Below are 14148 nucleotides of genomic sequence, written 5' to 3' on the forward strand. Positions count from 1 at the left end.
GTGAAAGGGGGGGGGGGATGAATCTGTTTGCAAAGTTTGAACGCAAAACAAATAACGTGGACAATGAGGTTGTGGACGACTCAGGGATGGGTTTTTGTCTCACCAAAAGCTGCGAGATTTGGAGAAAGGAGGGATTTTGGTTGTGGTTCCTCAAAGAATGGGTATGTGTCATCTTCTGCATCAAAGACCAGAGTAATCGACATTGCAGACGACTCAGGGATGGGATTTGTCTCACCAGATGCGGCGAGGTTTGGAGGCAGAAGTGACTTGGGTTGTGGTTCCTCAAAGAAGGGGTATGTGTCATCGGCTTACACAAAGACCAGAGTAATCGACATTGCAGATGACGATGAACTGGTGCAGGAAGTGGAGAAATTAGAGGAGAAAATCATGAGTGAAGGCGTGAAAGGAGAGAGTAGCAAAGCCGAGGATGAGAGTGGTTTTAGCTTGGAAAAAAATGAAGAAGAGAACTTTGAAATGGACGAGATTTCACTGAGGCCAAAAGGTTACGACAAGGAGTTCTAGTCACCTTTACTAGCTGGGGATTTCGGAGGTTCTGATGCTGTGAATGTTGTTTACAACGAGGATGAGATTGTTGAGGGTCTACCAAAGAAGAAAGGGCCACAAACTTATTTTTGTGACATACAAAGTTGTTTTGACCACTATGTTGAGGTCGGTGGTGGAAGCGGAGGAGAAGATAAAGCCAAAGTTGAGACTCCAGAGGATTTTAATCCTTGGAGCGGACGCGGTAGTGTGAACATGAACAATGTCCCAAAACGAAGACTTGAGGAAATCGATGATGAAGAATTTGATATACCACCGCTGTTTGATGATACAAAATTTGATACAGCTGAAATCCCTGATATGGACGTGGATGAGTGTGACGGTAGGATAGAAGTTGGAAAGGGTTTTAGAAGCAAAGAGGATTGTCAGATAGCTTTAGCTATCTATGCCATAAAGAAGCAATTCAAGTTCACGCAGGCCAGGACAAAGATAGATTTCTTTGTTGTTGAGTGTCCTGACAGTAGATGTGATTGGCGAGTAACTGCACATGAACTTAGGGGCTGTGGGTGCAATGAGATAAGGAAGGCACAACTTGATCATAGATGTCCAATAGAGTTCCGGAATGGGTACAAGAGCAAAGCAACATCTCGTATGATAGTTGTTGTTTACAAGGCGAAGTTCGAAGACACGGGTAAGCCGCCTGTTGCTAGGGATTTGCAAAGACTTTTTTTAGAGGATCTACGGGTGGACGCCTCGTACATGAAGTGTTATACGGCGAGAGAGAAGGCCGTTTTGGGTTTGCGTGGTTCTGATGAGGACTCTTACTTAAAGCTGCCAGAGAATTTGTATATGTTGAAGCTGGCAAATCCCGGTACTATTGCTGATTTGGAAACTGATGTAGATGAAGATGGGGACGAACGTTTCTATATTTGTTTCTAGCTTTTGGTGCTTCAATAAGTGGGTTTAGGAAGCTGAGACATGTATTGGTGGTTGATGGAACACACCTCAGTGGCAAGTACAAAGGAGTGATGTTGACCGCTAGTGGGCAGGTTGTGAATTTTCAAATATTCCCACTTGCATTTGCAGTTGTGGACAGTGAGGATGAGGATGCTTGGACATGGTTTCTTCAGAAAGTAGAGAGGATTCTATGTGACTCTCCTTCTCTAGCGATTATTTCAGACAAGACTGTGTGCATATCTAATGCAGTAAGTAAGATTTATCCTCAGGCCAAGCATGGGGCTTGCATTGTTCATCTGGCTAGGAATGTGAACTCAAGATTTTCGAGTAAGAACTTAGAAAATATGGTTACTGCCGCTGCGATGGCACATAGTTTCGGGGAGTTCATAGATTATTACGGAAAGATTAAGGCGGCTAGCAGTGCGTGTGGCATATATTTGGGTCAAATAGGTGTTGTTCATTGGTCTAGAGCAAATTTCCTAGGTGATAGATATAACATTATGACTAGCAATATTGCTAAACAACTTAACAAGGTGTTGTTGGAAGGAAGGAGAGCAGCTATAGTAGAGTTCCTGACTTTCATACAGAGGATGATGACAAGATGGTTTTGTGCGAAAAGGAAAAAGGCAGAGAAACACAGAGGTTTGGTGAGCGTGGAAGTGGACAAACAGATGACAAAGAACATGTCAACTGTGAAAGGAAGCAAGATAAATCTAGTGAATAGCTGGAGCAGCCAGATTTTGGGGAAGTTTGGTAGATCAGACAAAGTGATGCTAGCAGAGAGGAAGTGTAGTTGTAAGTATTTTGATAATATCAAAATTCCTTGTGGACATGCTATGCTAGCAGCTGACGGGGTTGGTGTGCCTCACGACACATTGTGTGGGCATTTTTACAAAACGACTGTGTGGAGGGAGACATACACATGCGTTATAAGCCCCCACCGTGATGCTAGGGATGTTGATATACCTACAGAAGTCAACAGTCAGGTTCTGTACCCTCCTAATACGAAGAGACAACCAGGGAGACGCCGCAAGACACGCATACCATCGACCGGGGAGATAAGGGTGAGTTGTAAAAGACGTATTAGGCTAGGTATTGTTCAGTAAACCTATTAAGCAAGGTATTTTTTGGTAAAGTTACTTGTGATTGTCGTTGCAGGCGCCTAAGAAAAAACGTAGTAAGAACATATGTGGTAGGTGCAGGGGAGAAGGACACAACAGGACGAACTGCATTGTTCTTATATAAGACCGTGGAAGGACGGCTTCTTTTGGATTTGTAATGTTGTGGGATCAAGACAATTTTTTTGGGAACTTGTTATTAGGCCTGGAACTTTTATCCGAGATCCGGATTCGATCCGAGATTCGATCCGGATCCGATCCGAAAATCCGGATATCCGGACTAAAAAATCAAGATATCCGGATCCGGATCCGGATAATAAAATGTTGGATCCGTCAAAGCCGGATCCGGATCCGGATAATAAAATGTTGGATCCGTCAAAGCCGGATCCGGATCCGGATAATAAAATGTTGGATCCGTCAAAGCCGGATCCGGATCCGGATAATAAAATGTTGGATCCGTCAAAGCCGGATCCGGATCCGGATAATAAAATGTTGGATCCGTCAAAGCCGGATCCGGATCCGGATAATAAAATGTTGGATCCGTCAAAGCCGGATCCGGATCCGGATAATAAAATGTTGGATCCGTCAAAGCCGGATCCGGATCCGGATAATAAAATGTTGGATCCGTCAAAGCCGGATCCGGATCCGGATAATAAAATGTTGGATCCGTCAAAGCCGGATCCGGATCCGGATACCTTAAAATTGTCCGGATATCCGATCCGTCCCAGGCCTACTTGTTATATATTGCTTGAAACCCAATGTTGGTGGTTTGAATGTTTACTGAATGTTGTTACTTTCATCTTTTTGGGAACTCATTATGTGGAACTAAATCATGGAAACGTTTGCTTGTTTGGTTAGCGAAATGGCACTGCTATTTTTGTTAGGTATAGCTACTGAAGACGTTTTCCGAGTAGACATGTGTAGACACTAAAAATATATATGTGGATGTGGACACCTCAAGCAAGCTAGTTTTGGTGCAGATGGGTAATAGTGTTAAGCGAGCATTACCCATGGGTGTGTAAGAGTATGTATAGTAGTTCAGACTACACCAGAATCAGAGTGCTGCTATGTTGGTTTGCAATTCACAAAGAATTAGGATGTGAACATAAATAAGCAGACCAATATGCGTTGGAAAATGTTGTTCATTAAGCATTAGAATAATTATGTTATGAAAAGATAAAGACAAATTAAGTAGTAGAGTAGCATTAGTGAAGAGATGACATAAGGCGAGACATAAGTCATGGGTGACTACAATTGTGGGGAAGAAAACATTGGTAAGAGATGACATAAATCAAGTGCTTATTTTTTCATACAGCCATGCCATGGTACCTAGAGCAAAGGCAGCAACAGCAATGTTGAGGAGTGGGGAAGTTGATTTGGTAACAAAGGATCCATTAGTGAGTGACGCGTAGCTAGCATCAACTACTAAAGTGGAGTTATTCCTTAATTCAGCAAGCATGATAGTTTGGTCATGAATAATCCTTTTCATCTCCAGCAAGGACTCGTCGATGTTTTTGCCATGTTTCTGAAGACGTTGTGTCGTTGTCCTCTTGAAAGATTGAACATCTTCCTGAAGCTGACTGAGTTTTGAATCAACCTTGCTAATCTCGTCGATAATTTCCACGTCTATCCATTTGAACAGGTGGTGCTCAGATTGCCTCTGGCATTTGTATGGTATAACAACTCTATGAGTGTTATGAATTGTATGAACGTTTTACAATTGAGAAACTCTGAGGATACCTTGACGCCGATTTCGCATCTATAGAAACGGCGGCATATGTTTTCTTTTGTCTGAGCACCGAAGGTAGTCAGCTTCGACCCACTCCATCATCGAGAAGGAATTCCCACTGTTCTACGTGTCTGAGAACGAGATGAAGAACTGGAGGAACTCATGGTAAGGTTGGGTTTGGTGAAGTAGATTATATCTCCCCGGTGACCTAATAATCCAATTGATTTGGGGTTTATATGGTTGAAATGTAAAAGTAAAACGAAGAAAGGAGGTGGGGTCCGACTTATGTATCTGAGCTTTTACTCGAGTCTATGTAATAGAAAATAATATTTTTGTCTAAGGGCATAAACTTTTTGAAATTTTGAAATTTTGTAGTTTGGAAAGTCAAAATCCGGAGCGAAATCCAATATTTTGACCCAATTTTGGAAGTGTCTTTTGTGGACGCGGACATTGTAGAAGAATTTACGGAGTAGCTAAGCAGGTTGATTTCATGCAATGAAAAAAGAGTTTGGTTTACAAATTTTTTTCAATAACCACAAACTCATTAATTAAGAAGACTTAGATTAGGACACAATAGAAGAGTTTAAAATCCTGGTAGAGCATAGAGTATCAAAAGACAGAAGCCATATAAGGTATCAAAAGACATAATCTAAAAACACCGATTACAGAGAGAGATGCCCAACTGTTACACAAAAGGTGGGTTTAGTGATTCAGCATAGACAGTTTAGGCAGAATAAACATGCATGACAATGGTTTTGTAGATGTCCAACGCATACTGTTTGCGGAAGTCGTCGACGGTTTTGTCGGTGATGCCTGCCATATGAGGGGCTGGGTCACCAAGGGTGTGCATCTCCAGAAACTTCATGCTGACCGGTCCGCAGTCACCAGATCGAGTGTTGTTGTAGAGGTCAGATATGCGTCTCCAGACAAACTTTTTGAGTCCACTGAACTGAGTAAGCTCACACATTGCCACTTTTCTTATGAGATAAGGGAGTATGGTTAGCAATGGCTGCATGAACCGCTCGACACGACTATCTGCATACACAGAGGGCATAGGATCTAAGATGTCAACATACCCATGTCAAGGTTGATGGCTAAGCCGACCCAATGTTTACTGTTCCAAAGCATCAGAGTGTAGATGTTGTGAATGTCCTCCATCCATTTCTTCCCTTGGTGGAGAACAATGTCGACAAGACGCTCATCCCAGACGAAGGTTGATCTCTTTCTGCAGGGGGCAAAATCGGCCCAACTGTTGCAGATATATGAAGGTAGGAGGGGTGTGGTGGATGTTGACTTGTAACTGAGAAGATGTGTTGAGTGTCTGGCAGCGAGGATGTGGATTAGAATTTTCTTGTGCTGAGACAAATAAAGATGATTGATTATTAGTAAAGTAAGTGGTTGAAGGTACGATACGCATAGTTGAGAAGAATTTAAAAATATAGAACTCTTACGCGGGTGGTTGTCCATTGCTTTGGTTTAGCGAGCTCGAGAAGAAATTTGTTGGAGAATTCAAAGGAAGGCGGTGTGGTGTGGAAGCTGTGACAGAAAAGTGTAAGGAAGCAAATAAGTGGGAAAGGGGGGGGGGGTTAAGATGAGAAAACTTACACCTTCGTCATAGTTGAGATTGTGCTGTAGAAAAGATCCCACTCGAGATCTGGAAGTGGCGAGATGAGTGCAAGCGCAGTGATTAATGGAGATTTGGATAATTCATGAGCAAGATGGTTCTCCTCCAAAGATGGAACGTGGCTCTCCATGTTTTTTGTCGCCTTTAGGTCGACAACTCCACCGGTATTTTGTTCCTGAAAATGTGAACATATTTGCTTAAAATATCACAGTGGGAGTAGGAAAGCAATGAGACGGTGGGGGAGAGTGTAGGGTGTATATTACCTTAAGAGCAAGGGAGGGTGGAGAGTTGGAGGAAGCTGTAGCTGTGAAAGCATTGACGGTAGCAGCATGAACGGTGAAGCCTGACAAACTGTCGTTGCTCTTAATGGGTGATGTAAGCATGGTTGTAGGCTGCGGTGACAATAGTAAGCGACTGCGCGGAAGAGATCCTGGAGGAATAGATGAATCGAAGATTGGTGGGTCTAGATTGATCGCATCGTAAATCCTCACACCATGATAGAGAATGTGATGAATCTCAGGGCTGTTGGGGTGATCACTCTTATCGTAGACTACTGAATTGAGCTCAGACCAAGGAGGTTGCACGCTGACTGGCGTACGAGGTGGCTCATTGTAGTCATCTGTAGCATCGTTGGTGTGGGTGATCATCTGACTAACCGGAGGAGTGTGATGTATGGTTCCTAGATAAACAGGGGAGACTTGAACACTGTCAATGTTGTGGTCGGGAGATGTGTGGACACTTGTGTTGTTGTGGTTAGGTGAAACGTGGAAACTCTGTGTGTGGATGCAAGGGTCGCTCACAGGGGAGCTAGCAAGATGATCAGCTGTAGAATCACGATGTAGTTGAGCTTCATATTGACTGATGATAGGCGATCTCGTTTGAGGCAACTCATCTGTCTCCATTGGACTATCATCCTGAATTAAAAAGGAGATTTTGCATTAGTAGTAAAAAGACAGAGGACATATTTTATGAATTTGCTAAAGCTATTAAAAATGACAATTCACTTGATTATGAAGGCCGTCGGTGTGGGTAGGTGTTGGTTCAGGACTGTGGGAAGGTGTGTTGGACTGCTTGCGACGGGAAAACGATGTGTTAAAAGATGATTGCCTACCATGAGATCGTTTCTTCCTACGTTTCATCTCGCGGCGGAGCTGCTTCACCTGCGTTGAAACTTGGATCACCATCTTCGTAAGTTGAACGTTGGTGAAGTTGTGGCCTGCTTGAACGCGTAACGTAGGAACTTATACGCCTTTGCTTCCTTCTAAACGGCTGTCTGGATTTTAGAGATTGCTTAATACTAGCAGCCTTCTTCTTAACCCTGTTCTTTGGCTTCTTGATGAGAGGCTCTGATGTAACCCCACCATGCCACATTTGTTTGTTGAAGGAATATGTTGATCAGCTATAAATTGTTCCAAGTAGATAACACTGTCGTCCTTGACATCGTTAGGCCACAGTCCCCATCTTGGCTGTGCCTGGATTTCGATGGGTATAATAGGAGTGACTACCAGCTGAGAAAAAAAAAATACAACTTTGTTTTTTAAATGATTAGTCTTTGTAAACTTAGTAGTTAGTACAAAATATTTGATAAAATGTACTTACATTGGGGTCAAATTTGACGCGGCAGATGTCGATGGAATTGATTGAGTTGTGCTGTGGTAGATTACCATCTTACAAGTCCCACACTGTCAGGTTGTTTAATGGAGCTGATATAGATATAATCCAGAAGCTGGGGAATCATACGAAATGCTACCAACTGAAGTGAAAGTGGGAAGCCTTGTAATCTGAAACTGTGCTGCTTGAGCTTCTTGACAAGTGTAGCAACGGGATCTTCACATTTTTTGCGGACAAACTTCGGTGGTTTCATGCATGAGATGGTCTTGAGGAAAGACTCTCTACCCCAAAGGAAAGCAAATTTTTTTTTGAGGTTTTCAACCATTCTAACATAACGAGGAGTTGGGCGTGCTTCTTGTTTGTGAGCGATGAGAACGCCACAATGATAATGAGAGAAATCCGTATCATCTTCCACCCATCCATGTCTTTGTCGGTCTCAAGCATCCGATATAGATCAGCAACCGTCATATATTTTTTTCTTTCCAAAGAGTCTCTTCCATACTATATCTTTCCCGGCGACAATCGCTTTACCGGTGTTGGGCTTGTATCTTTCCGGGAAGAAACCACACGGGAGACCGGTAACAATGCCAAATTCCTCGTGACCATATCGGAAAGGAGAACCACCAAATGCAGACCTAAGCGTGCTCTTGGGGAGACTTACTAGCTGACGAGTGAGAAACAAGTGGATCAGCTTACACGACATAGGGCATTGACGAGCAGGGAGGTCGAAGAGCTTCCCGAAACAGGACTGACGGATGGTTTCCAACTCCGGCGTGTCTCGAAGGACGTTGCGAATAAAAGGGAGAAGATCCGGGGAGGAGTAAATGTTGAGACGCTTGGTGGGGAACCTGTCCGTCGCGAAAAGTCTAGGAGGTAGACGGAGGTCCGGTAAAGATGTACCTACATATGAAATCAATCAAAATCTGAATCTGAGGAAGATATCGAGAACCACACGAAATAGAATGGTTAAAAAATACCTCCAATTTCGTTTTGTGGAGGCGTTTCCTCGTCGGATATCTTCACTTTCTTCTTTGTCTTCGGTTTCCTCATGGTTCTCAGCGGAGTTCGAGAAAAAGTGTTATGACTGCGAGACGGAGAGGATGAGGTGGAGAGGAAGAAGCAGAGAGGATGAAAGAAATTAGGATGAGGCGGAGAGGATGAGAGAAATTAGGGTTTGTGAAATTGGGGGAAAGTAGATCTAGTTTCGAAACGATGATCGTTTTTAATTTTTAATTGTTGTTATACGGGACACGTGGAGATTTGGGTTAACTCAATATAGTTAAAGGCAAGTGTGGTTAGGCTAGGTTAGAGGGTATATGTGACATTGCAACAATATAAAGTGTGTCACAAGGACGAACAAAGTGTTTGAATGTGTAATATGAAAGAAAAAATGTGGCTTAGAAAGTAAAAATTTCAAAACTAATTCATAGATAAATTTCTTATTTTTCTAAATGGTGACAAGCAAGGGCCGGCTCATTTCTTACACCTTTGAAGCAAAGCAGCCATTCGCATTTCAGACACAGAAACTCAGTCTCTATGTATCTGTTTTTCTTTTTCAGATGTTCTTCGATGATAGTATTCGTAACATCGGTAGTGCTAAAGCAACAGGGATAAAAACCGTGTTCGTTGGTGACTCGGTGCTAGTTCCAGGTGCAGACTATGCACTAAGCAGCATCCATAACAAGCTATACCAGACTTATGGGAAGACAACAAAGATAATAAGCTCGAGCCACTTGTTCAGCAAGCCAACCATGGTTCAAGCTTAAAGACAAAACTCTAATAATATAACCTACCTTATTGTACTTTTTCTAACTCATGCATCCAAAATAAAGAAACAAAAGACCATATAACTTAAAAAAAAAATCTTTGGCTTCTTATTCAGAAAAATTAAACAGAACAAAGATCCACCGGTTTAGTGGTGGGTTCTCAAGCGTCCATTGGGAGCTCTCCGCAGGCATAGATTCTGCAAGCTTTCTTCGGAACATCCATAGCACGTGTCTCCTGAGACTCAAGTCTCCTCACAAGCTTCATACCTTCAATGACTTGTCCAAACACAACATGCTTGTTGTCTAACCATGAAGTCTACACAAGACAAATAAAACAAAACTTTGTGAATAAAAGATCTATACTTTTATAACAAATAAAGTGAAAGAGTTGTTACCTTGATGGTACAAATGAAAAACTGACTTCCGTTAGTATTAGGACCAGCGTTAGCCATGCTCAAGATTCCAGGTCCAGTATGCTTAACTGTAAACATACAACCAATTAAATACTATATTCACAGAAAAAACAAGAATGCTTCTTTGTTAGTAAATAAATATATACTCACGGGTGAAGTTTTCATCTTCAAACTTAGCACCGTAAATACTAATACCTCCAGTACCCTATGAAAGCCATAACGAAACAATCACACATATGACATAACAAACAATCTTTCATCACAAAAAAAAAGATAAAACATACATTTCCCTCGGTGAAATCACCTCCTTGGATCATAAAGTCCTTAATGATACGGTGAAAGGAAGAGCCTTTGTACCCATACTTCTTCTCACCTGAAGAAATCAAACTCCCATTTAGCCACAAAGTTACAAACTTTCAAGATGTAGAGAGCTTACCAGTACACAAGGCACGGAAGTTCTCAACGGTTTTGGGGACAACATCACCAAACAGACCCATCACGATCCTTCCCGCGACTTCACCACCAATCTCCACATCAAAGTAAACTTTGTGTGTCACTTTAGCTTGAGGAGGTGCTAGTACTTCTTCTTCCTCCTCCTCCTCCTATCAACACTAATCCATAAGCAACAGATAACATATCTATTGACTATATGAGAAAGTTTGTTTTTTTTTTTTCAATCTTACAGCGCCCATTGATTTAACACAAGCTGTTCTCTGGAGCTTGTAAGCTCCGGAGATTGTCTTAAGCGGGAAGCTTGCTGCGTAGTGTAATCTTGAAGAGAGTGAGAAACCAGAGGAACGAGTTCCGAAGCGAAGTGATTGAGGTGTTAGATTTGCGGAAACGAGCTGGGACCTCACACCAATCTAAAGAGAAACCAAGGAAAGGACTTTAAGACACCAACACACACAAGGACGGCATAACTCGATGAACAAAGACTAAAATCGAGAAAACAAATCTGTGAAATGTAGGATTGAAGGTTCGAACCTGAGAGATGGTGCGAGAAGTGTGAACCATCTGCGATGGAGACGAAGAAGCCATTGATTGATTGATGCTGTAAAAGCAAAGTGAAGAAGAAGACGATTCTGTGTTGATTGTCTTTGCTTCAGACAAGAGTGTCTACTGTCTGTTCCAGAGAAGAGAAAGAAGAAGCCGCCTCTCGAGCTTCTTTTTAAGGGTAAAGCGACTGTGGTTTGGTGATATCGTTAACATCTCATGTTAACTTACGCCGTATTGAGTAAAACAACTGGGCCTATTTAAATTAAATCTAGTAGGCCCAGCCCAGTAAGATTTCAGACAGAAGTCACTTAACGGATCTTGGTTCCTGTCAGATCTTTGTAACCAATGCCCAAATGTTCCGATTTACTTTGATTAATATGAAGATTAAAATCCCAATTACAATTACAATTACAATTACAATTAAAAAAAAATAAATCCCAATTACAATTATACCACTTATTCACTGCAAATGCCAGAGCACGAATCAAAGAGTTCTGAGGCCATGGAAGACAATAATCAACAAATAAAAATCACCAAAGATTATTTAGTTAAAGCATCTAATAAATTCCATTAGAAGATGATCCAACATTTCTTACAACCAAGAGAGCGTTAAAAAAAAAACTACTCAATTTTTTTAATCCCTGAATGTGGTCTGCAACATTTATTATATTAGAGTTCCTACTAGTGGATCACCATTAGTCACTAGAATCACCATTAGTCAACAGAGTCAGCATCAGTGGCCTTGGTGGTGGTGGTGAATGTGGAAGCACTTCAATAAACCTGTAATTTTTCTTGGTCGTCAAAAGATCAACAACATCGAGAAAGTCTTGAGAGATGTCACTCATGACTAACATCAACGTCGATGGTTCAGGATGCTCAGCTGCCCAAGCCACAATGTCCTCCAACATTTTGGTGTGTCTCGCGTTTTTCTCTCCTACAAATAACATATCAAGATTCAGAACCTAAATATATATATATAGAAAAGGAGTTTAATAAGTCAAATAATTACCTGCGGGAAAATGATTGAGCTTGATGTCGGTTGATTCAAAGTCACGACCAGTCATATCACCGTAAGCGTTGAATGTGACAGGACCACGATGACCACCACCCAAAAGGCCTTTTCTCATGTTCTTGAGAACCTGAGCAGCGTTCAAGTCATCAGTGATCTCGCATTCCTCCTTGTCCCAGAACACACCTGTCTCCGCCGCTGATATGAAAACACAACACACAAACAGTTAACTTAATTATTACATGAAATTCCAAAACTTGTCAACCAATCAGCCACATAAACCACTCATTGACAGATCTATTACAAGAAGTTCTAAAACAAAGCTAAAGCAAGTCTATTCGAGTACTAACAACATATCTAACAAAGGGCATAGAGATCTTACTGGCGTAGAGGCCAGGGAAATCATTGACGGGAGAAGCAGACATTGTGTTTGACGGATTGATACAGACGCTGTTCATCATTTTTTCTAAGGTTAGTGTTGACAATAATGAAATATTTGGCTTTTTATAGCATTTGCCGAATGAGAGAAAGTTAGGGTTTACGTCTCCAGAAAAACCCCTTCCGATACCAAAATTCGATTCTACCCCCTCGCGAGATGCATCACACATTCAAATTACCGAGGGTGATTCAGTAACTTGGTGTATCAATCGTTTGGTGAACACTAGTTACACGCCTTTTCAAGGCCACTAAGACCATCTCTTATGTATTCCAAGAACACGAGATGGGTTTTACTCCAATGCATTTCTCTAAAATAGAAATCTCTACATATACTGCAAAACAAAATATAGAGGAATGCTGTTTTAGAGGAAAAATAGCAATCTCTGTTTCAGAATCAAAAATAGAGATGGGTTGAAGTGATTTTGCCAAGAGATAGAAACAGTGGTGGGTTGGAGAACCCGAACACACAGCTAATCATTCCTAAGACATACTTTTGGGCCATTTCTTTGTAAATGGGCCTTGCAAGAAATATATATATATGTGAATATATAAATACGTTCCAATTAGAATTATGTCAAAAGTCGATATATTCCGTGATAATTACATATTTGTTTAAAAAAATCGAACGAATCTCAAGTTGATAGGAGAGATCCTGAATTTATATTTTTTGAATGAATTCTCAAAATGATACTTTGATTCCTATTAAAATTTTAAAAACTGAATTTAAACAAAAAACCTATTAAATCCGCAGGAAAAATAAATAAATTATAAACAGTTGCACAAAAAAAAGAAATATACCAAACATGAGCTAAAATCCGTACAGATCCATCAGTGGTTCATATCTTACGGTAAACAAAAAGATGCAAAGGAGTGTGATAGAGCAGTTCGTGTACCTTTCTTTGAACAGAGACAGAGGATTTAGATACAGCTGAGACAAGACTAAGTAACGGCAAAAACGGCTGTGTTCTGAGACATTGAAACTTGTCAAAAAACCTTGTTGAGATTTGACAATTCTCAATATCTAGAAGGCACTCGTTCTACCGTTACGGCTTAACCATCTTCCTGTTAAAGAAAAGCAGCGAACACCATATAAGATTGGCATCGTGTTAGTGAGAGGATAGAAGCTAGACGAGAAGAGAGAGATAAGGTCACGAAAAAGCCAAGCGGCTAACCCTTTAACAGAGAAAACGAGATCTACTTTTAACCTAATATGGATTTGTAATGATTATCATCTTTGCTAATTTAACCTAATTAATATATAATTAATAAGCCCAAATATAGCCCAATATAGTTTAATGACGACGATAAACGAATGCACTTTTAGTGGGTCTCCCGTATAACTGCCATTTAAAGTAAGCCCATTATTTACAGGTAACCCCCAGTTTTTTTGTTTGCATTGGCAGAATATTCATGAGTGTCATTGGAGCAAATGTGAGTTCTACTTGTTGATCACACAATTGGGGTAATTTTCCAAATTCTAAAATTAAAACCGTTCTATATTGATATCTTAAATTTTATATGTAATCTGGTATACAATCCCGGTTTAACCCAAAGAAACTTAAAAGTTACATACATCTATAAGAAAACGACTTTACTTTGCGTTTAAAAAAAGTTAAAGAAACTGATAAGATTTACGAATATGCATTGTTATATATCAACCATTGTATATGGTCTTAGAGTATCATCATTAGTTGATCTCTCACATGTATTTTTAGAATAAGAAAATTGATCATTAAATTAGAAAAAGAAAGAAGAAGAGCTTTCAAATGAGATCGATAAATATGTTTCAAATATTGTTTTACACATGCTGTATAATTAGTAATTCAATTTACGTAAATAAAAAGTAATCACAAAATTAAAATATTAATAATTGAGAGATTCACATATTTCTAACTAATAACGATGCTCTTAGAAAAGGCCAAAGAGTCCAAGATCATTTAACTACCATCCTGTTTAACCTCTGTGAACTCATTTTGGCACTTCTGA

At 40.6% G+C, this 14148-nt stretch overlaps 2 protein-coding genes across 5 annotated transcripts; both read right to left on the reverse strand.

Moving 5' to 3' along the window:
• Positions 1-9184: 9184 nt before the first annotated feature.
• Positions 9185-10934, reverse strand: LOC106336927 (peptidyl-prolyl cis-trans isomerase CYP20-3, chloroplastic-like). The gene is made up of 7 exons (XM_013775908.1): positions 10704-10934; positions 10403-10582; positions 10156-10321; positions 10004-10092; positions 9870-9924; positions 9702-9787; positions 9185-9622 (listed from the first exon to the last, which is right to left on the reverse strand). The coding sequence occupies exons 1-7, from the start codon at positions 10755-10757 to the stop codon at positions 9467-9469; spliced, it is 786 nt and encodes a 261-aa protein (XP_013631362.1). The 5' UTR covers positions 10758-10934; the 3' UTR covers positions 9185-9466.
• Positions 10935-11202: 268 nt separating this feature from the next.
• On the reverse strand, positions 11203-13340 carry LOC106339438. 4 transcript variants are annotated; one of them, XM_013778245.1, is made up of 5 exons: positions 13056-13340; positions 12267-12494; positions 12107-12174; positions 11725-11922; positions 11219-11649 (listed from the first exon to the last, which is right to left on the reverse strand). In XM_013778245.1, exons 3-5 carry the CDS (start codon positions 12147-12149, stop codon positions 11411-11413), a joined length of 480 nt encoding a protein of 159 aa, XP_013633699.1. In that variant the 5' UTR covers positions 12150-12174; positions 12267-12494; positions 13056-13340; the 3' UTR covers positions 11219-11410. The 4 variants fall into 4 exon arrangements, with proteins under 4 accessions (XP_013633700.1, XP_013633699.1, XP_013633698.1 ...); XM_013778246.1 differs by lacking the exon at positions 12267-12494 and having other exon boundaries at positions 11203-11649; positions 13056-13179; XM_013778244.1 differs by having other exon boundaries at positions 11221-11649; positions 12107-12485.
• Positions 13341-14148: the final 808 nt, after the last annotated feature.

This window comes from Brassica oleracea, chromosome C4 (assembly GCF_000695525.1).
Source record: "Brassica oleracea var. oleracea cultivar TO1000 chromosome C4, BOL, whole genome shotgun sequence".
Lineage (NCBI taxonomy): Eukaryota > Viridiplantae > Streptophyta > Magnoliopsida > Brassicales > Brassicaceae > Brassica > Brassica oleracea.